Here is a 22,131-nt window from a genome sequence, read left to right as displayed (position 1 = left end):
TTTCTCTCAAGTTTGAATAGGGTGTGACGTTAAAGTTGTAAATACTTCATCACAAGGGAAATAAGTCAAGCACTCTGAAAGTGTTTTTTACTCTTTTTTTTAAAAAATATATTTTATTGATTTTTTACAGAGAGGAAGAGAAAGGGATAGAGAGTTAGAAACATCGATGAGAGAGAAACATCGATCAGCTGCCTCTTGCACACCCCCTACTGGGGATGTGCCCACAACCAAGGTACATGCCCTTGACCGGAATCGAACCTGGGACCCTTGAGTCCTCAGGCCGACGCTCTATCCACTAAGCCAAACCGGTTTCGGCTGTTTTTACTCTTAATGTGGTATACAGGGAGATATTAGAATAAGTTCAATCAATTTATCAGTCATTGTTTGTATCAATGTTTTTATATCATGTTTTTGTTGTTTTTATATCATATTTTTGTTATTTTTATATCATGTATTTGATCTTATATAATGTTATTGTTTATTTACTAATCAATTTATATATTATTTTCATATACATTTTACTCATTTTCTTTCATCTCTGACACTTCTACTATGGAGAAAGGGCGAATAGTGATATTAAAATGTTTCTTCTAATTAATTTCCTTTCAATGTGCACGAATCCGTGCACTGGCCACTAGTCCATTTATAAACATCTTGCTCAACACGGACACTTTCCAGCGTTGAGAACAAAGCCGTCATAGTTGCTGCAGCTTTGATGTGAGATTTCATATCCTTGCTCATCAGGACTAGAGAGAAGCACATAGTGACAAATGCAAAATGCCCGTCCTGCCAGTTAAATACATGCGCCTGCCGAGAAGAGGAGGGAGGCGGGCGTTAGAGTTGGGCAAAGGTGGATGAGAAACAGGCAGGTGAGAAGTTCTGCTTTCTGGTCCCACATCTGGGAGGGGAATGAGGAACCCAAGGGACTTCCGTCTCCCAGGTGGACAAGCGCACTGACTCCCCGCCTGCCTGAGGCTCAGCGGCAGGAGCTGCAGGAGGCCTTGTGACGTTAAAATTGGTCAGCTGAGAAGTGCAGCTCTGTTTATTGTCAAAGCAGGCTCTGGCAAAAGGTGGTTCCTGGGGAGATGGGCCCTTGTGGCTGGCTGCCAGAAGCGTGGTGATAAAGTGCAGCAATACTGATGCCGTCATTACCACCTCACTCGGTACCCTACGGTGAACTCATTCCACACCTGGAAAACAGAACCATGCCATTTCCGAAGCGTGTGTGCCCATAGCCCAGGGATCAGAAAAGCTGTGTAACCTTGTCCATGGCAGGGATCAAAAAAATGTGGGCATCTTCCTTTTTCCTTTTTTTTGTTAATCCTCACTCGATATTTTTCCTTTGATTTTTAGAGAGAGTGGAAGGCAGAGGGAGAGACAGAGAGAGAAACCTCAGTGTGAGAGAGACACATCAATCTGTTGCTTTCTGCAGGCACCCGACCAGGGCCAGGGATCGAGCCTGCAACCAAGGTATGTGCCCTTGACTGGAATCGAACCCGGGACCCTTCAGTCTGTGGGCCGACACTAACACTGACCCAAACCGGCCAGGGCAGGCATGGCTTCCTTCCTTGTACAGGACAAGCCCAGTGTAAATTCCTGCTGTGTGAGCTTTCCACTCGGCCGCCCAGCAGCGCCCCCGGAAGGCGAGGTGCTGGGCCCCGCCGCTGGGATGTGAGCCCGCAGGGGGGAGCGCTTTCTGTGCCCTAAGGAACCAGTGTGACGAGCTGTCTTGACCTGCTGAGAGGCAGACACCAACCCTCAGCTCCTGGTATGGCGGTGGGCACTGACTTCCCTCCCGACTGTTGTGGGACAAATAACGAGGCTGTCACTGGCCCGGGGCCCTCCCCGGCCGGCTCTGCGGTAGCTCAGATAAGCATGCTCTTCTGAGGGGTTAGGAAAATGGGCACCAGGTTGTCCTCAAGGCTGTCTACCTGGGCAAATTAATTTTGTGTAAATCCCAGAGATTCTTTTATTAATCTTTCAAGCTCTTCTTAAACAAGGGTGAGAAGGGTGCTTGTGTCTTACTATTTAATAAGCCATTAACGCCAAGGCAATCCATTCAATATTGGAGGAGTTAATGAAATAATAATTGCTACAGTTCATAGCATGTGTCTGATACATGCTGAGCATGCTGCACACCTACATTGTCGGGTATTTTTTGTAATCCCCTTTTATGGAATCGAAGTTCAGGTACAGAACCTGGCAAAGCAGACGCACTCCAATACATCGTGGGAGAGAAATACGCATGACGCATAGGGGCTCCGGAGTGACTCCTCTTTCTGCCACGCAACCCGAGCCCTGTTGAAGGGCTGAGCAGCCTGGCCTGTGCTCGGCGTTTGCCCCAGGAGGTAGCCCGACTGCCCCTAGGGAGGAGCTGTCACTCAAAGTGGACCTGGAAGACCGGGGTGGGCAGAGGGAGCTGCTGGCCAAGGTCAGCTGGGCAGGTGGGGCCGAGCAGGAAGTCCCTGGCAGCCAGGGATGTTTGCATCATATCAGCACAGGGCCCGCGGGGGTGGTGGGGGGGGCGCGGGAGGGTGATTATACCCGGCTTCAGGGTTTCTGTGAGGATTCACATGCCAGGCCCTTCAGGTATCAGCTCTTGACGTTCAGTGCCTTTGCATCATCTCTGTCGTGTAAAGCTGACTTGGGAAAGTTGGGGTGGTTGGGAGCGCTGACTTGTTTGGGATTTCTGTGTTACCTGCATTTCAGAGGCAGGTCTCCGCCTGTTTCCTGCCTTCGTCCTGCCCACTTCTTCGTGCCTCTGACCCTCTTTGTCACACTTCCCTTTCTCAAACCCAAACGGGAGAGGATGGTGATTGTGGTCACACGGCACCGGGTGCCCGCTGCTATCTGAACAGCTCGGCTCCTGACCGGGCGATGGGAAGACGGGCTAACCTTGGTGCTACCCCTGCATCCTGTGTTGCTGGAACCAGAGGCCTTGCTGGCGCCTGTCAGTGACCTGACTCCCAGACGCCCTACAGCAGATTTGACGCGGAGACGTCTGAAATGAGCGTTTCTTCTCCTTCTCCTGTTTGAGGCCTTGGAGTGGCACCTGTTGCCCACCCACTGAGCCCCTCAGCCTGGCTCTCAGGCCCCTGGCCTCTCGCCCGTCCTGCCCAGTGTGGCTTCCCCACTGGATGCGCCCTCTGTGCTCGGCGTGCTCTGCCCCCTGGCATTGGCTCTCCAGTAGCGTGCGGTCCCCTCTCACCTGCTCACGATCCTCCAGGCCAGCGCTGCCAGCCTCCCTCCGCTCTCCCTGCCATCCTGGGCCACAGCACGGTCCCCTGACCTTGGGGTCCAGGCACGTCTTCTCAGGGCCTTGATGCACGCCTCATGGTGCATGTGAATGGGAAAGTGACTCCAGGGAAGGCCTTGCAATTTCCGGTTCACTGCGGCTTCTGGCGGATGCCTGGGAGGCACTGGGGGTCTGTGCGTTGTCCCACATGAGGAGTGACTCTCCCAGGAGGCACTGGGGGTCTGTGCGTTGTCCCACATGAGGTGTGACTCTCCGGGAGGCATTGGGGGTCTGCACGTTGTCCCACATCAGGAGTGACTCTCCCGGGAGGCATTGGGGGTCTGTGCACGTTGTCCCACATGAGGAGTGACTCCCAGGAGGCACTGGGGGTCTGTGCGCGTTGTCCCACATGAGGAGTGACTCTCCCAGGAGGCATTGGGGGTCTGTGCGCGTTGTCCCACATGAGGAGTGACTCTCCTGGGAGGCATTGGGGGTATGCACGTTGTCCCACATGAGGAGTGACTATCCCGGGAGGCACTGGGGGTCTGCACGTTGTCCCACATCAGGAGTGACTCTCCCGGGAGGCACTGGGGGTCTGCACGTTGTCCCACATCAGTAGTGACTCTCCAGGGAGGAATTGGGGGTCTGCACGTTGTCCCACATGAGGAGTGACTCTCCCGGGAGGCACTGGGGGTCTGCACGTTGTCCCACATCAGTAGTGACTCTCCCGGGAGGCATTGGGGGTCTGTGCACGTTGTCCCACATGAGGAGTGACTATCCCAGGAGGCAATGGGGGTCTGTGCGCGTTGTCCCACATGAGGAGTGACTCTCCCAGGAGGCACTGGGGGTCTGCGCGTTGTCCTACATGAGGAGTGACTCTCCCAGGAGGCACTGGGGTCTGCACGTTGTCCCACATGAGGAGTGACTTTCCCAGGAGGCACTGGGGGTCTGCACGTTGTCCCACATGAGGAGTGACTCTCCCAGGAGGCACTGGGGGTCTGTGCGCGTTGTCCTACATCAGATGTGACTCTCCCGGGAGGCACTGGGGGTCTGCACGTTGTCCCACATGAGGTGTGACTCTCCCGGGAGGCATTGAGGATCTGCACGTTGTCCCACATGAGGAGTGACTCTCCCGGGAGGCATTGAGGGTCTGTGCGCGTTGTCCCACATGAGGAGTGACTCTCCCGGGAGGCACTGGGGGTCTGCACGTTGTCCCACATGAGGAGTGACTCTCCCGGGAGGCACTGGGGGTCTGCACGTTGTCCCACATGAGGAGTGACTCTCCCAGGAGGCACTGGGGGTCTGTGCCCGTTGTCCCACATGAGGTGTGACTCTCCCAGGAGGCATTGGGGGTCTCTGCACGTTGTCCCACATCAGGAGTGACTCTCCCAGGAGGCATTGGGGGTCTGCACGTTGTCCCACATGAGGAGTGACTCTCCCGGGAGGCATTGAGGGTCTGTGCGCGTTGTCCCACATGAGGTGTGACTCTCCCAGGAGGCATTGGGGGTCTGCACGTTGTCCCACATGAGGAGTGACTCTCCCGGGAGGCACTGGGGGTCTGCACGTTGTCCCACATGAGGAGTGACTCTCCCAGGAGGCACTGGGGGTCTGTGCCCGTTGTCCCACATGAGGTGTGACTCTCCCAGGAGGCATTGGGGGTCTCTGCACGTTGTCCCACATCAGGAGTGACTCTCCCAGGAGGCATTGGGGGTCTGCACGTTGTCCCACATGAGGAGTGACTCTCCCAGGAGGCACTGGGGGTCTGTGCGCGTTGTCCCACATCAGATGTGACTCTCCCAGGAGGCACTGGGGGTCTGTGCGCGTTGTCCCACATCAGATGTGACTCTCCCAGGAGGCACTGGGGGTCTGTGCGCGTTGTCCCACATCAGGAGTGACTCTCCCAGGAGGCACTGGGGGTCTGTGCGCGTTGTCCCACATGGGGAGTGACTCTCCCGGGAGACGGGTGCACCGCGCTGCTCTTCACAGGCTCCTCTGGGATTATAACCACACAGCCTGCCTCCTTACTCCGGCTCCGGGAACTTAGGGGCCCTCCATGCCAGCACTACTTATGACATGCAAGCACCCCATGTCTCGCTGGAGGCGGCTGAGTGGGAGGAGGGGATGCAGTCTGTCTCTCTTCGCCAGAGCATGGCCACCTCTCAAGGCCAGCCCCCGGGCCTCCGCTGTCCCCGCCCCCGGGCCGCAGCTGTCCCCAGGCCTCTTCCTCCCTTGCCTGGAGGTGGGGTCCTGGTGCCAGGCTTGGTGTTCCTGGCGGGTCTGCAGGGCGGGAAGCTCTGAAAAACACGGCTCTCCACCACGTCTGCGTTAGACCCAGCCCAGCAGCGGAGGCCAGGCGGGCCCTAAACCCGTGGCCTCTGTGTGGGGGACCCCGCATCAGGTGTGGGAATCCCGTGCTTCCAGGCAGCAGCCGATGGAGAGCCGCCCTGTAATATGGGCGGGGGGTGGGGTGGGGGTGGTGGGGGCATATGTGGGGCCTTTTATTCCCCAGGTTTGATTTTTAGCTGAAATTCTTTGAAAATAGAAGATATCTCCTTTAGCATCTTGTTAAATGAACAATTTATAATTAGGGTTGTAGTTTTATGTGTTTTATCTCATAGCTAAATGCTTCTTGGAGTTTTTCTGAGTGGTAAAATTTATAGTGAAGTGAAAAGACAATACATCTTTTTAAAAAATATATATTTTCATTGATTTCAGAGAGGAAGGGAGAGGGAGATAGAAACATTAATGATGAGAGAGAATCATTGATTGCTGCCTCCTGCAAGTCCCACACTAGGGACTGAGCCTGCAACCTGGGCCTGTGCCCTGACCTGGAATCTAACCGTGACTTTCTGGTTCATAGGTCGACACTCAACCACTGAGCCACGCCGGCCGGGTGATTAAGTCTCAGTTGCCGCCTTAGAAACTGCATTTCCGTCCCAGTAAGTGAGCTCTGTCCCAGTGAGAGTCTAAGCACGTGGTCCCTCCCAGTCCCTCCTGGACCCCCTGATCCTCCTGGACCCCCTGATCCCCCTGGGCCCCCTGATCCCCCTGGGCTCCCCTAATCCGCCCTGATCCCTCTCGGTCCCCCCTGACTCCCCCTGGTCCTCCTTGTCCCTCTGGTCCCTTCTGGTCCATCCTGATTCCTCCTGGTCCCCCCTGTCCCTCTCCGTCCCCCCTGGTCCCCCCTGTCCCTCTCTGTCCCCCCTGGTCCCCCTGATCCCCCCTGTCCCTCTCCGTCCCCCCTGGTCCCCCTGGTCCCTCTCAGTCCCTCCTGGTCCCCCTGATCCCCCCTGGTCCCCCCTGTCCCTCTCAGTCCCTCCTGGTCCCCCTGATCCCCCCTGGTCCCCCCTGTCCCTCTCCGTCCCCCCTGGTCCCCCCTGTCCCTCTCAGTCCCTCCTGGTCCCCCTGATCCCCCCTGGTCCCCCCTGTCCCTCTCAGTCCCCCCTGGTCCCCCCTGTCCCTCTCCGTCCCTCCTGGTCCCCCCTGTCCCTCTCCGTCCCTCCTGGTCCCCCCTGTCCCTCTCAGTCCCCCCTGATTCCCCCTGGTCCCCCCTGTTCCTCTCCGCCTCTCCGTCCCCCCTGGCCCCCCTGTCCCTCTCCGTCCCCCCTGGTCCCCCCTGTCCCTCTCAGTCCCTCCTGGTCCCCCTGATCCCCCCTGGTCCCCCCTGTCCCTCTCAGTCCCCCCTGGTCCCCCCTGTCCCTCTCCGTCCCTCCTGGTCCCCCCTGTCCCTCTCCGTCCCTCCTGGTCCCCCCTGTCCCTCTCAGTCCCCCCTGATTCCCCCTGGTCCCCCCTGTTCCTCTCCGCCTCTCCGTCCCCCCTGGCCCCCCTGTCCCTCTCCGTCCCCCCTGGTCCCCCCTGTCCCTCTCAGTCCCTCCTGGTCCCCCTGATCCCCCCTGGTCCCCCCTGTCCCTCTCAGTCCCTCCTGGTCCCCCTGATCCCCCCTGGTCCCCCCTGTCCCTCTCCGTCCCCCCTGGTCACCCCTGTCCCTCTCCGTCCCTCCTGGTCCCCCCTGTCCCTCTCCGTCCCTCCTGGTCCCCCTGATCCCCCCTGGCCCCCCTGTCCCTCTCCGTCCCCCCTGGTCCCCCCTGTCCCTCTCAGTCCCCCCTGATTCCCCCTGGCCCCCCTGTCCCTCTCCGTCCCCCCTGGCCCCCCGGTCTGACAGGAGTCCGGGGAACTCTGCGGCTTCCTGGAAACATGGCTTCTCAAGGCCCCCCCCCCCCCCCCCCCCCGTGGCTTCTCGCAGCTCAGAGATGGCCGCCCAGTGCGTGACGAAGGTGGAGCTGAACGTGTCCTGTGACCATCTTCTGGACACAGACATCGGGTCCAAGTCGGACCCTCTGTGCGTGTTGTTTCTGAACTCGAGCGGACAGCAGTGGTATGAGGTAATGTTAACACTGTACGTGAAAAGCGAGCTGGATTGTTTGCTGGCGACGTGAAGAGCTTAAACATGTCACAGTCGTGAACCACCACACCGGGTAGTGCGGCGTGGGGGCAGGTGTGTCCTTGACTGGAACCTTTCCCACTCGGACGGGACCCGCCTTAGCTGCCAGGCCCGCCTGCGTTCGGTGTGGCCGTGGAGATACTGGGGCGTCGCCTTTGATCTGACCCTTTGTTCTGGGGGCACAGGCGGAGCGCACGGAGCGGATTAAGAACTGCCTGAACCCCGCCTTCTCCAAGACCTTCATCATTGACTACTACTTTGAAGTGGTGCAGAAACTGAAGTTCGGGATCTATGACATCGACAACAAGACCGTGGAGCTGAGTGACGACGACTTCCTGGGGGAATGCGAATGCACCCTGGGACAGGTGGGTGTGGCCGGGCTGGGCTGGATGGCAGCCAGAGAGCTGGGCCTTGACGGAGCTTTTTGCGTTTTTCAGTTAGAGTTGGCATATCACTGTGTCCTGGTTCGGGTGCAGGGCAAAGAGTCAGACAGCATGTGCACCCCGAGACTCCGCGCCCCGCCCCGCCCCGCCCCGCCTCAGGCGTGGACACCCGACCACGGTGTTGCCGACTGTTCCCTGTTTGCTGTCCATTTTCACTTGTGCTCGTTGGTTTCACTTTGAAAGTTGGGAACCACGGACCACCTTGCGGACAGAGCTCACACACTGGCGTGGTCGCGTGAGGGAGGCAGAACCCCTTGCTTTCCTAGGGCAGGGAGCGTGTTTGCAAGGCCCGTCAGTCCTCGGAGTTGGGTCGCTCGTGCAACATTTCAGGGAGTGAACCCCGAAATGTTGGGGGCCTCTTGTGCCCACCGGGTGGGTGCTCTCTCCTGCCTCTCCCTGCGCCTCCCCTGTTTGTCCTCATTGTCTAGTTACGTCTTCCCGGTGCAGGACAAGCTTGGTCAGGAGAGGGGTGTGTCTGGGCTCCGAGCCGACTTCCCAGGAGAGGTCCTGGCTGTGTGTCCGGACTGGGGTCGCCTCCAGGAAGGACTCACGTTCAGGGTTGGGGGATCGCGGCTTTGCTGTTGTCTTGGGCAACATGGAGCTGATCGGTTTTCTAAAACGTTGATAAATAGCATCCAAGGAAAGTTAAAGTTTTTTTTAAAAAAGCCAATGTAGCTAACATTAAAATGAATTTGAAATTATGCCTGATGGAGAGGACCTGGGTCTAATGTATTATGTTAATCAATGTGTTTGGTGGGTTATATGTTAGGGTTACGTGTCAATGGACACATTGAATCCCGTTTGCTGAGAGTCCTGAGGCCGGGCCTGCCTTTCAGTGGGTTTCAGCTCCGTGATTTGTGAGAGAGGAGGTCCGGCCTTCGTCTCCATCACGTGTAAGAAATTCAAGCTTGAAGGAGTTGACAAGGGAACTAGGGGGCGGGAGCAGGGAGGTCGCATCTCTTGGAAGTGGTTTCTGTGGGTTCCCCATGGGTCCATGCATTTCAGAATCACTACATCCTTATCGGATGGGCTTAATGTTTCCATTTCTAATGATCCTTTTTATTCACTTCTTTACAATATATTTTTATTAATTTCAGAGAGGAAGGGAGAGTGAGAGAGAGAGAAACATCAGTGATGAGAGAGAATCATCGATTGGCTGCCTCCTGCACAGCCCACACTGGGGATTGAGCCCACAACCCAGGCATGTGCCCCGACCGGGAATTGAACCGTGACCTGCTTCATAGGGCAGTGCTCAGCCACTGAGCCACACCGGCCGGGCCTAATGACCTTTTAAATGAAATTTATACTCAACCTCTTTTCAAAACCATTCGGTTAGAAGTTGGCCAGATGAAATTGAAAAGCTCTCTGTGTCACCTTCCGCTTTGAACAGATTGTGTCCAGTAAGAAGCTGACGCGCCCGCTGATGCTGAGGAACGGCAAGCCCGCGGGGAAGGGCAGCATCACGGTAATGAGACCTTGTCTTTGCCTCGGAGGTGAGGGGCACGTGGGGCTGCAGGCAGGTGCCCACAAGCCTGGTCATGCCAGCCCGGTGGCGCCCCTTCTTCCCTGCTGGGGAGCCATCACGGACCCGTGTGTGACATGTGACAAAAAAGAAAGAAAAACTCACACACGAATCCCTTTGCGTTTTACGTTGCCCAAGAGGTCAGGGCCCCTCGTGGTGCTTTCTTGCCCCAGGAGCCCCCCTTCACCACTTAGACCCGACGTCATCAGACGGATCCCGGGCTCTGCAAGGCAGCGTCGTCCCCTCGGGACAGACCCTGTCCAGGACGGCGTCACTCCCGTTGGGTCTCACATGGCATGGAAGGCCTCACCTTTAGCGCCCGCAGCCTGCTGCCCGCCCTCCTGCTGGCCCCGGGCCGGTGACTGCGCGCCCCGCGTCAGAGCCCAGCACACGGCGCCCGCCCCTCAGGCTCTCCCTCTGGAGCTTGCGTCCCAGCAGCGGCTCCCGGAGCCGTGGTTCTGACTTGAGCCTCGTTGGAGGGCTGCCGCTGTGATACCTGAGCAGCTGGTTTGCTCCAGGTTAAACTTCCTAAAGCACAAGAATGAGCGTCCGCGGGGAGCTCGGGGCACAGAGAGCACCGTCCGCAGGCACCTAGTTGCCCCCGGGCCTCGCAGCCGGGCTGAGAGCAGTGACCAGTGAGACTGTATGGGAAACAGTGATTTCAGCTGCGAGTGTGGCTCAGGTGTGATGTGCTCCCGAGGCTCGGGGTTCGCAGAGCTGCAGCTGGTGTGTGCCCAGGGCCGTGGCTTTTCCTGGGACTGGGAAGATGCCGCTGGGGCAGCAGCATCTGAAAAGGAAGGTGCCGAACGCAGGTTTAGCAGGTGTGGGCACATGCTTATTGCACATGTATGAGAGCTAAAATGAAAAATCTCTCAGTTGCACCATTTTAGTGATCATTTGTACTGATACAGAGTTTGTACACTGTTAGGTAACAGAATATCAGTACTGAGTGTGTCAGAATCCCTAAATCACGCTTCGTTCACTTACCTGATCTCGTAGATTTCCGCTGAAGAAATAAAGGATAACAGAGTGGTCTTGTTTGAAATGGAAGCAAGAAAACTGGACAATAAGGTGGGTAGGGCATACCCATTTCAGCAGGTGCCTCCGTGTGCCTCCCATTGATCCTGTTTGAGAAAGGAGGGGTGCAGCTAACGTGAGCGCCTCCTCGCGCAGCCCGGAGCGTTAGTTCCTTCCAGGCCCACTGTCCTGGGTGTGTGTCTGTGAGAGCCTGTGTGTGTGTGTGTGTGTGTGTGTGTGTGTGTGTGTGTGAATCTGTGTGTCTGTCTGTCTGTGAATGTGTGTGTACATGAGTGTGAGGTCTGTGTATGTGTGTGTGTGTGTGTGTGTGTGTCTGTGAGAGCCTGTGTGTGTGTGTGTGTGTGTGTGTGTGTGAATCTGTGTGTCTGTCTGTCTGTGAATGTGTGTGTACATGAGTGTGAGGTCTGTGTATGTGTGTGTGTGTGTGTGTGTGTCTGTGAGAGCCTGTGTGTGTGAGTGTGTGTGTCTCTGTCTCTGTGTGTGTGTGTGAATCTGTGTGTCTATCTGTCTGTGTCTCAGTGTCTCAGTGTATGTGTGTGTATGTGAGTGTGAGGTCTGTGTGTGTGTGTGTGTGTCTGTGAGGGTCTGTATGTATCTATGTGTTTGTGTATGTGTCTCTGTATTTGTATGTATCTGTGTGTGTGTCTATGAGTGCCTCTGTGTGTGTATGTATGTATGTGTCTGTGAGTGTGTGTGAGTGTGTGTGTGTTGGGGGTGTAGGAAGGGCAGCTCTGAGCACGTGGGCTGCTGTGCACCGCATAGATGCTGTGGGGAACTAAGGAAAGGAGGGACTAACCGTGAGGTAACTGTGGCTTCTCCACATACTTGCCCCTGCTCCCTGGCGTGTGGGATTGGACACTGAGGATAGATGTGGAGTCAAGACTCAGACGCGTCAGCAATCAGATGTGATCCTAGCACACCTGAGCCCCCTGCGTCCATCTTGTCGCTGTCCCTCAGAGTTAGCGTGCCTGGTGTTGGCATGCTGCTTCCACAGAACGCGCCCGTGCTGTGTGAGGGAGCAGTGTTGGGCAGGAGACCAGCACAGAACACGTTTATTGATGATGGGCGTATTGATCGCTGTTTTAAAGCTCCGTGTGTTTTGAGAAGTAAGGCTGTGCTACGCAGGGTTAGGGCTTTCATCAGAAACGCTCGCTTCTCCTGGGAGACGGGCGAGTTGGTGCGGAGGGAGAGGGCTTGTGTCCCTGCGGAGCTGGCGCACAGACCTGCACCTGGAGGGCAGGCGCGGTGTTAGCGTGCCACAGGCAGAGCGGCGTCGAGAAGGACGGCTTTCTCCCTTTGACCTAGGACCTGTTTGGCAAGTCGGACCCTTACTTGGAATTCCACAAGCAGACGTCGGACGGAACCTGGCTGCTGGTGCACCGAACAGAGGTGAGCGTCTGACGTTGAGAGGCAGGGTTGAGGTTTCCCGGGGATTGTAGTAATCTGAATTTTTAAAAAATTATGTTTCTATAAAAATAGCAATCTGAGTTTGGACATATATAACCAGAGACACAAGGTCAGCATGCTCATTTTTTCTTTTATTAGTGAAGTTTGTATTTTGAGAAATGTAAAACCCTATAAAGAACACTATAATGTATGCCCTGTACATTTGGTCTGCACATGTGTGCTCCTTCTCTCTCTCTCTCTCTCTCTCTCACACACACACACACACACAGACTTGCACATCTATACACATACATGGGACTCACACATCTGCACACACACAGGGACTCGCACACCTGCGCACACACACAGGGACTTGCACACCTGCACGCACACACACACAGGACTTGCACACCTGCACGCACACACACACGGACTTGCACACCTGCACGCGCACACACACAGGGACTCGCACACCTGTGCACACACACACAGGGACTCGCACACCTGCACACAGGTATTCCCTCTGGCAGAGCCCTCCTGGTGAGGCTGCAGATGTGACTCCGCCTTTGCAGAGCAGAGCAGGGGTTTCTCGAGAACAAGGGCGCTCCCCTGCCCCGCGCACCTTCAGTGTTGGCGTGGTTTATAGCATCGTGTTCAGGTCTCCCCAGCGTCCCGCATGCTGTAAGCATGTTGTTTTTTAATCAAGGCTCACATGTGGCATTTGGCTGTTCTTACATCCTGTCCATGTAAGACTCTTCTCCCTAGCCTTTCTGTCATCGAATCTCAAATAACCGAGCCCCGTATGCCCACTCTCTGGGGTCTTGCCTCACAGCAGGTCCAGCGCGGCTCCCTGTTGTGAGGAGTAGGTGGTCTGTGGTGCGGCCGCTGCAGGCTGTTCTCCCGCAGTTCACCCGTTTTAGCTTCTACTGACCATTCGTGCCTGAGCCGTCACTTAGTACCATTAGATCGAGGTTACACATGGCATTATCTTCTACACCTTCCGCCCTTCACACGGATAGCAGATGCTCCCTCTCACTTCCTACTTCTTATCTTCAGCGGCATGGTGGGCTCATGGATGGTGGGAGCACAGGGTGCTCATTTTTAGCACTCATTACTGTTCAGAGAACAGTGGGACCTCGTTTCTCAAACGTCTCCCATCTCGAACAATTCGCTGCTCAGCCTACAGCCCTTTCCTGCGGACACCTGTATGATGGATGAGTCACGCGTCTCTCAGGCAACAAATAAAGGAGAGAACACGCAAATATGAGTCAGTTCCCCTCTGTTAACATCTCAGGATCTTGTGCTGTGAATATTTTTGTGTTGTTTTGCTTTTGTTGCTGCTGATAATTATTGTTAAATTTTCATTTCTTTACTGTACATTTCCTTTTTGTTACATTTTCATTTACATTTCATGTCCTTTTTGTTTTTGAAGTGTTTATTTATAGATTAAGCAGTACAATAGACATGGACTGTGTATAAGAAAGGTTAAAACAGGATCGTTTGGGGGTCTGGAACGGATTAATTCCATTTACATTATCTCTAATGGGAGAAGATGATGCGATTTTCAAACCGCCTTCCGGAACAAATTAAGCTTGCGAAGCGAGGTTCCACGGTGTCTGGATTTGACGGGGCGTGCCTTCAGACGGCTCCTGGCTGCTGACATGCGCCCCAGGGCCTCGCATTGTATGCTGCGTCTCGGCTCACCCTGTGCTTGCCGGAGCCAGCCTGGGGTGGCCCATTTCTGTGAGGCGACCCTGGTCTCTGAGAGGCGGAGGTATTCAGACGCCGAGATCTGAGGGCCCACGTGCTCTTGCTGCTGGGCCCCGTCAGTGGACACAGCTGGAAACTACGTGTGCTGGTATCTGCCTATGATGTCTATAGAAATTATGGACGTAAGACTATTTCTTTAATTCAGATCCAGCCCCGCACGGTTCTTTCTCGGACGTCCTGATTCCAGGCCTGAGTCCTCTGCCGCGTTGGAGACCCTGGTCCTAAGGCGCCCTGCGTGGTGGGAGCCCTTCCCACCGTGCTTCCCCCGCGGCACGTGTGCCGACCAGAGTCTGTCACGTGTCACGGACCAGCTGGGCGGTACGGTCCCAGCTGGTGTCAGTGGACAGGTGACTGGCTGGGGAGGTTGTAGCAGCACCCGGACCTGGGAAAGGGAGAGCAGAACACAGTGAATCTGGTGCTGCCTAACTCGTCTCTGCATCTCCATTTTCTAGGTGATTAAAAACAACCTGAATCCTGTCTGGAGGCCTTTTAAAATCTCTCTGAACTCCCTGTGCTACGGAGATATGGATAAGACTATTAAGGTAATTTGAAATTACATATACAGACAAACTCGCCTCTTTTATACACTTAATTGGTTAGGTGATTTTAAAGAAAGAAAGTGATGGGACGAGGCCTGTGGGACTCCCTTTTGCTGGATCTGGGAACTCTGGAACGGGGTGTCTGGTAGGTAAAGAGTTTGAAGAATCAACATGTTTGACTGATGGTTCACCCAATGCTGAATCCAACATTGTGATTTTTATTTTACACTTTATTTTTAAAAATAAAATGTCCAATTTAAATGTTTCTTCCTTTTAAAAGGATCCCTTTGCTCTGTGAATAGGAGCCTTTAGCTCCCTCTGCTGTTGGCGTGTCCTTTAACTAGAGCCAGCGCCGTCTCCCGCCTCAGCGCGCGGAGAGGACGAGTGCGGCTTTTCCCTCCTGTTTCCAGAGCAAAGTGCAGCCACTGAAGACTGTGGGTGGCTTATTGTCGGGGTCCGAGAGCAGAGCGGCAGCAGGGAGCCACAGCAGGTGTCTAAGAGTCTTTAAACGTTCTTGTTTATCACATCTCATCAAAAATCTAACTTTAAAGACATTTTTATACTAGAGCCACTTGTTGACATAGATTCCAGAGAGAAGCCTTTCCTGTGCCCTGTGCCAGCAAACTGATGGTTCTTGCTGGTTTTTGTAAGGGATGTGGTGAAGGCAGGAGGGCTGGTGGCCTGGAACAAGCGTCGGATTTAGAGTCAGACCACAGTCCGAGTCTTGATTCCGCTCTTGAAGCAGCGAAGGGGTCTTGGGCAGGTCCTCTATCATCTCCACTTGTATGGCAGAGAAAACAAGGTCTACACTGCAAGAAAGGGCTACATTGGAGGAAAGGGAAGTCTTATGTTAGAGGCAGCACGGTGCTGTTATGGCTGAAAGCCTCGTTTCCTACGTCCATCTGTTTGTCCTCAGTGTGGGGAATTAAGATTAACACCACTGTGCGTGTGTGCCCCCCCAGCAGCAGTGAAGTGCAGGTTAGGGGCTGGGGGTTGGGGACAAGCTTTCCTCCCCCCTCAGGGTCTTCCTCCTGGTCTAACACTCAAGTAGACACAAGACAAATCAGCAAGAGGAACTGGCCAGACTTAATCACGTGCTTACGTAGGGGCGTGCCCCCTGCATCAGAGTCAGAGCCACAAAGGGAAACCGAGGTCTCGAAGACACTCGGAGCAGGACAGCGAGCGGGAGACCCCTGGGGCTTCAGGAGGCATTGCGAGGAGAGCGCGTGAGGAGAGGTGTTGGTCGCCCTGCGAAATGGACGGGGACACTCACTGGTGATGACTCCGACCGTGGGTCAGGCTCCTCATTTAAATTCCTCTAGACCAGTGGTCGGCAAACCGCGGCTTGCGAGCCACATGCGGCTCTTTGGCCCCGTGAGTGTTCTAACGCCACTTCTTCAAAATAGACTCACCCAGGCCGAAAACCGACTTCTGCGCATGGGCCACGGAGTATCAATCGCACTGTACATGCGCGCCCACACGTGGTATTTTGTGGAAGAGCCACACTCAAGGGGCCAAAGAGCCGCATGTGGCTCGCGAGCAGCGGTTTGTCGACCACTGCTCTAGACAGTTAAGGGGGAGCGGAAGTCTCTCTTGAGCCCCAGGTCTCAGTCGTCTTTAGCTCACAGTAATCGCACACTACTGAGGCAAGTACGAACAAAATAAATAGTGTAAAAGAAGCTTTAAAAATAACTTTTGAGAGCATGTAAGACCTTGTTCCCTGGCATAGATCCTCCGGAAAGCACATACAGACTCCTATAACGATTCAAAAAATGTTACTTTTCAGTGTAGAGCTTTTGCTTTTCACATTAAAAGTAGTAAGTTGAAGCTTCAATCCATCTGAGAAGCAAGAGAGTCTAAAAAACATGCCTACGTCAAAACTACCTAACTGTGTGTGATAATACGTTAACGAGAAAACAACGTGTTTACACTTCCCGCACACCGTGGCTGGCGCATAGGGCTCTTTTCTGTAGTAAGTAAACTGATTTCCCGAGCTCACCCTGATGAATGCCTTCCGTTCTGAAAAGCTTGTTTTAATGACACAGACATGCTCTGCCACATCGTCATGTCTGTTTCTGTGTGACATCAGAAAGCCGTGCACCTGTGCTCCTCCTGGGCTTTGGCCTTGCTTAGACGTGTGTGTGTGTGTGAGGAGGCAGCAGAGGGTGGAGCTGGCGGCGGCTTCCCCGCCCCAGTGCGGCTGTGCAGTGTGGTCCCTCCAGCATGGACTCTCTTTTCCACAACATCCAGCGGATGGAAAATGGCTGTGCATGCCGCCCTGCCTCACCTGGGAATGCCTAGTGGATGTGCTGTGGTGTGTGTTCTCACATGCACACATGTGTGTTCACACACACACACACACGTGTGCATCTCACATACATGTGCACTCACGTGTAAACATGTGCACGGGTTTGGGCGCTCGCATGCATGCATGTGCACTGGTGTGTGGCATGTGCTCTCACATGTATACATGTGCACAGGTGTGTGTATGTATGTTTCAGTACCACAAGCACCACTGATACTGTTGTTTAAAGTGGACCATAGTCCTAGTTTTTGAATTCTTGAGAAATTAAAGGACACAGTCATTATATCATGTTCCCCCAAACTGTATCTGAACCCATGCCGGCATTATAAATGTCATGTTTTTCTTTAGCACCAAACATTTGCCTGCGATGGGGCACTGTAGTGAGTTATCAGAAATTGCAGTTGGAAGCTATTTTTAAGTTCCCTGAAGTTTCAGGCAGACTGACATTCGCTCTTCATAAGCTGTTTAAATAAAATCTTGGCATTATCAAAGCTTGATTTTGCCTTAGGTATAAATTGTAGTTTCCTGAATGCAAATCTAATAATGTAGAGTTCTTTTGTCCATAATTTAAAAAAACTATTTAAATGAAATTACTAAAATGTTAAGATTGTTTTTAACTTCATTTTAATTTTAGTCCAACTAGAAAGCTGTTACTAAGATCATTCATTTTCTCCCCCCTGACACTTGGGAGTCCCACGGAGAGCTTGCGGTTTAGACTGAGCGTCACATACACAGGGCAGAGTTGAGCTGTCTGGCTCGTCCGCGAGCAAAGAGCTCCAACAAGTGGACACTCCTGACAGTGCGCGGAATTGCGGTTCTGGACCTTGTTTGTGTTTATTAATTGATCGACGTTTCGTCTTCCTGGAGAAAATGGGAATAAAGTAAGGAACGCAATACTTCCTGGTACCATCGCACCTAACTCACTCCTGGCGCTGAGCAGGAGCAGTCCCTCGCGGTGCGATGTTGCCCTGAAGTGAAGGGAGCTGGTAACATGTGACGTTCATGCTGCAGCGCTGCGGGCACCTTGCTCGTGGTGATGGACTGCGGGGGTGGCAGCAGGTGGCACGGCGGGCCTGGGCCTCAGTCATGGCTCCTTTAACTGTTCAGAGCCACACAGGACGCCGTCGTCCAAAGCCCTTTAACCCTCTGCCTACTCAGCAGCCTGGGTAGCCACTGGGTGCAGCACACGAGCATTTGCAGAATGAGAATCTGCTTTGAAGTGACCAAGCTGGAGAAGACGGGGCTCCGTCGGTGGCCCTCTGCTCGCTGACAGCGCACACCGCAGTCTCGCTGCAGCGAGTGGCCAGGCTCTCTGTGACTCTGTTCTCCCTCCTCCGTCCTCCTGGCACCGAGCTGCAGGCAAACCAGCTCAGCTCCGCCCTCGGCTTGGATTCAGCAAGCACGGAGCGAGAGCCGACCTGAGCCGGACCTCGCCTGCCTGCATGGCAGCAGGGACTTCACGGGTCCAGTGCTTCCCCCAGAGGGCTCCTCCTCATGGGACCTGCGGTCCTCAGAGCGCTGCGCTCTGGCTTCCTGTCTGGCGCTGGCGCAGGCCTCGCCCCGGTGGCAGGGGACTCGCCGTGTCCGTAAGGAAATCATCTAAATCATTGCACAGACACCGGCCCCTCCTTCTCCTGACAGCCTTCAGCCGCCGCGTGATTACAGCCGAAGTGGGCGAGGCGCCAGCCAGGGACGGGGTGGGGAACGGAAGCTGCTCAGTGGCGGTCGAGTGGCCTGTGTTCATCTGTCCGCCGGGCTCCGACCAGGAGCGTCTGCAGGTGGCGGGGGGTGGGGGGGCGCCAGTGATTCCGCCAGGAAGCAGCTCCTGCCTGTCGGGGAGCTGCGCACTGACCGCGGCACTTACTCGAGTGCCAAGGGCACTTGCGGGTCAGCCCGCTGCCCAGCCCGGGCCGCAGCGCCCGCCTGACCTGTCTGTGCTTCCAGGTGGAGTGCTATGACTACGACAGCGATGGCTCCCACGACCTCATCGGGGCGTTCCAGACCACCATGACGCAGCTGAAGGGGGCCTCCCGGAGCTCGCCCGTGAGTTGCGTCTCTTGCCCGGTTCCGCCCTTGGCCCAGCACACAGACCAGGGCTCGCTCGGCTGCAGGGTGCTCGGGGACCGGGGGTTAGTAATAGGTGACCCGGAATCCAGGCTTGCGGTGTGAGTTTACAGGAGCACTCAGAGGCTTGGTTTTCTTGGCTACAGACAGCATCGTGGTTTGATGGGAAACCCTTTGTTTTGAAGCGAGTGGCATGTCCTGGGTCACGGTAATCAGTGCCCGCAGCAGGGCAGACGCCTGGTTGATCTGTGCACTCTGACCCCCACCTCCGCCCTTCCTGTGGCCTTACCCAGGGAGGGACGAAGCGTGGTGATGGGACTTCAAGTTAGGGAATCGTAGCTAAATGAGCATGAAACCGATGGGCCGTTGGGTTTAGCTAATTGGGCTTTAAACAAACGAGGGGCTGGAGTTTCCAGGGGGCCCTGCGTGTCCCGCTCCCGGTCACAGCCCATCGCAGCCGGCGGAGGCGCCGCTGAGAAGGAGGAGGCTTTCCAACCCGCTACGGCTTAAATGCAAACAGTGACCTGGCGTTGAGCTGACAGACTTTGGATTAAAACAGCAGCAAAACCCAGCGGCAAAGGCAACTATTCTACGTCACGGCGGTTTTCTAGGGCAGAGCTAACGGCACACAGTAGGCACCTGAGCACGGGCAGTACAGCCGCCGGCTCAGCAGGAGGGCTGGTGGTGGTTTCCTGGTTTCAGCTCCTTGTGTCCAGAGCTTTAGACGAGGATGAGTGACAGCGACCTGGACGCCCGGTGTGCATCCTGCAGGTTCCCTGAGCCCTGACTGAGGATGGGCCGGGCAGGCGTGCTCAGTCCTGCTCGGCTAAGGCAGGGATGTCTTGTCTGCTCCCGGTGCCCTGGCGGCACGGTGAGAGCGAGGGCGCGAGGATGCGGCCTTTGCCGTGACAGTTGGAGCCTCCTCATCGGCAACGCTCAGTGATTAGGGCTCACGGTGGTGATGGAGACTCGGGCAGGACCCCGAGCCCTCAGAAGGTTAGCAAGATTTCCTTTTACATCATTTGTCAAATGTACCTTTTCACGCTTGGTTCTTAGAAAACCAGTAACGACTGGTGGGCACAGGGTCGCTTTCTAAGAACCAGAAGAGCTGGCTCGTCAGATGCGCCGAGTCCCTGTGCTGTAGTGTTAGGAGCAGCAGTGAGAATCAGAGGTGTCACTCGGAGGTGTTACCCCCTCGCTGTGAAAAAGGAATGAATGAAACAAGTGAGAACACTACGAAGTATGTAGGTCAGTTTTGTGGCTGCAGACGTTCAAGGTGGTGGGTGCAGATCAGAGAGGGCCAGGCGGTGACTGACACCACGGTGAGGACGAGGGGGGGGCGGGGGGGCAGGCGGGGAGGAGGAGGCAGTGCACTGAGGCACCCTGAGACCCGTTTCTGACCTTCCCAGTGGGAGGGGTGCTGCGTTTCACACAGGATTGGGCTTCACCTCTGTGTTCCGATGGTAGGTTTTTTCTTTGCTAAGCAGCATATTTTTGTTCTCTCTGAGGGTAAAGACTGGGAGTTACATTTACTTCCTTTGTCGTGAAGAAGAAAGGTTATGCTTAGAGAGTTTGCCAGGAAATTTATACTTATGAGCTATTTAAAAGGCACCTTTTCGTGCGTTGGGAACGTCAGTGATGACTGTTGGAGTCGCCTGGTCATTGCGTCATTGCCTCGGAGGTGCTGGCAGTAGACCTCCGAAGAGGCTTTGATTCCAGGAGGCAGCCATCATTTACACTCCCCTGGCCTTTCTGACGCACTGGTGACACGCACTGCCCCCACAGGTGGAGTTCGAGTGCATCAACGAGAAGAAGAGGCAGAAGAAGAAAAGCTACAAGAACTCCGGCATCGTCAGCGTGAAGCAGTGCGAGGTCCGTGACCTGACCGCCTCTTGGGCAGTGCTCACACCCCTCTCCCTGTCGGTGTGGGGGTCACACGCGTGCACGGGGCAACTGGAATCTCCTGTTCCCTGTCGGTGTGGGGGTCACACTTGTGCACGGGGCAGCTGGAATCCCCAGTTCCCTGTCGGTGTGGGGGTCACACGTGTGCACGGGGCAGCTGGAATCCCCTCTCCCTGTCGGTGTGGGGGTCACACGTGTGCACGGGGAAGCTGGAATCCCCTCTCCCTGTAACATGAGCGTCCGGGCTCCTTAGGGAAGAGGACAGAGTAGGAAAGAGCAAAGTCTTTCAATGAGTTTGCTTCCAGCATTCGGCAGCGCCTCCGCGAGCTCCAGGTCGTGGGTTCTTGTGTCCTTAGGAAGTGGGGGCCCCGAGGCATCCCACTGCGTTGGGGTGGGATGTTGTGAGTGGGGGGAAATCAAAGAGATTTCTTACAACAAACAAGTGTTTTTAAAAAGTCTTGATTATTATGTCTATTAAAGCTCTCAACATATTCGATTCATTATTAGTTTCTTAAAACGTAAAGTGAGGGTATGTCACGGTTGGCCATTATTATTCTAATCTGAACGTGGCTGGAATCACCTCGAGGTAGACTCTCCCAGACGCAGGCGCAGGTGGTGCCGCATGTCCCCGTGTCTGTTCAGCCATGAAGTGTTAGCGCGTCTGCAGGGAGCTCGGCGAGTCTGAGCCGTCCGCTGCCTCTGCTTTCAGGTCACGGTGGAGTGCACCTTCCTGGACTACATCATGGGCGGATGCCAGCTGAACTTCACTGTGAGTAACTGGGAGCTCCACTTCCCCTTGGCAGTGCCTTGCTCCTCTGCAGAGCTGACGCGGCGAAGGGCACGCCTGTGTGTGTTCTGACCCAGCGCTCTGGGTAGGCGAAGCTGTCCTGTCAGTAAGCTGTCCCTTCTCCCAGAGAGCAGAAGGGTCCAAAGCGGGTTACCCCATAGCAACTTCAGCAGGGGAAAGCATCAGTCAAGCCAACGTAGAAAGCAAGGCCTGTATCTATAGTCTTGGTGCAGTGTCGGTGCGGTGCAGTGCCGGTGCAGTGCCGGTGCAGTACCGGTGCAGTGCCAGTGCAGTGCCGGTGCAGTCCTGGTGCAGTGTCAGTGCAGTCCCGGTGCAGTGCAGTGCAGTCCTGGTGCAGTGCCGGTGCAGTGCCAGTGCAGTCCCGGTGCAGTGCCAGTGCAGTCCCGGTGCAGTGCCAGTGCAGTCCTGGTGCAGTGCCGGTGCAGTCCCGGTGCAGTGCAGTGTCGGTGCAGAGCAGTGCAGTCCCGGTGCAGTGCCAGTGCAGTCCCAGTGCAGTGCCGGTGCAGTCCGGGTGCAGTCCCGGTGCAGTCCCGGTGCAGTGCCAGTGCAGTCCCGGTGCAGTGCAGTGCAGTGCAGTCCTGGTGCAGTGCCGGTGCAGTGCCAGTGCAGTCCTGGTGCAGTCCCGGTGCAGTGCAGTCCTGGTGCAGTGCCGGTGCAGTCCCGGTGCAGTCCCAGTGC

General features: G+C 55.3%; 1 protein-coding gene across 3 annotated transcripts in view; it reads left to right on the top strand.

Moving 5' to 3' along the window:
- CPNE3 (copine 3) overlaps positions 1–22,131 on the top strand; it is a 50,366-nt gene that overhangs the window by 10,520 nt on the left and 17,715 nt on the right. Inside the window, exons 1-11 of one of the 3 annotated variants that reach the window (XM_079795900.1) lie at positions 1,076–1,470; positions 6,096–6,174; positions 7,479–7,617; positions 7,862–8,041; positions 9,510–9,584; positions 10,641–10,712; positions 11,985–12,068; positions 14,288–14,377; positions 18,624–18,722; positions 20,529–20,615; positions 21,355–21,414. In XM_079795900.1, the coding sequence (XP_079652026.1) occupies positions 7,486–7,617; positions 7,862–8,041; positions 9,510–9,584; positions 10,641–10,712; positions 11,985–12,068; positions 14,288–14,377; positions 18,624–18,722; positions 20,529–20,615; positions 21,355–21,414 (879 nt within the window). In that variant the 5' untranslated portion in view covers positions 1,076–1,470; positions 6,096–6,174; positions 7,479–7,485. Of the gene's footprint in view, positions 1–1,075; positions 1,471–2,570; positions 2,590–6,095; positions 6,175–7,478; positions 7,618–7,861; positions 8,042–9,509; positions 9,585–10,640; positions 10,713–11,984; positions 12,069–14,287; positions 14,378–18,623; positions 18,723–20,528; positions 20,616–21,354; positions 21,415–22,131 lie in introns of those variants that run through there. The other 2 variants (XM_079795901.1, XM_079795899.1) reach the window with 2 other exon arrangements.

The sequence above is a fragment of the Cnephaeus nilssonii genome (assembly GCF_951640355.1).
Source record: "Cnephaeus nilssonii genome assembly, chromosome: 18".
NCBI lineage: Eukaryota > Metazoa > Chordata > Mammalia > Chiroptera > Vespertilionidae > Cnephaeus > Cnephaeus nilssonii.
Note: the sequence above shows the minus strand (reverse complement) of the source record. Positions and strands in the feature narration are given on the sequence as shown.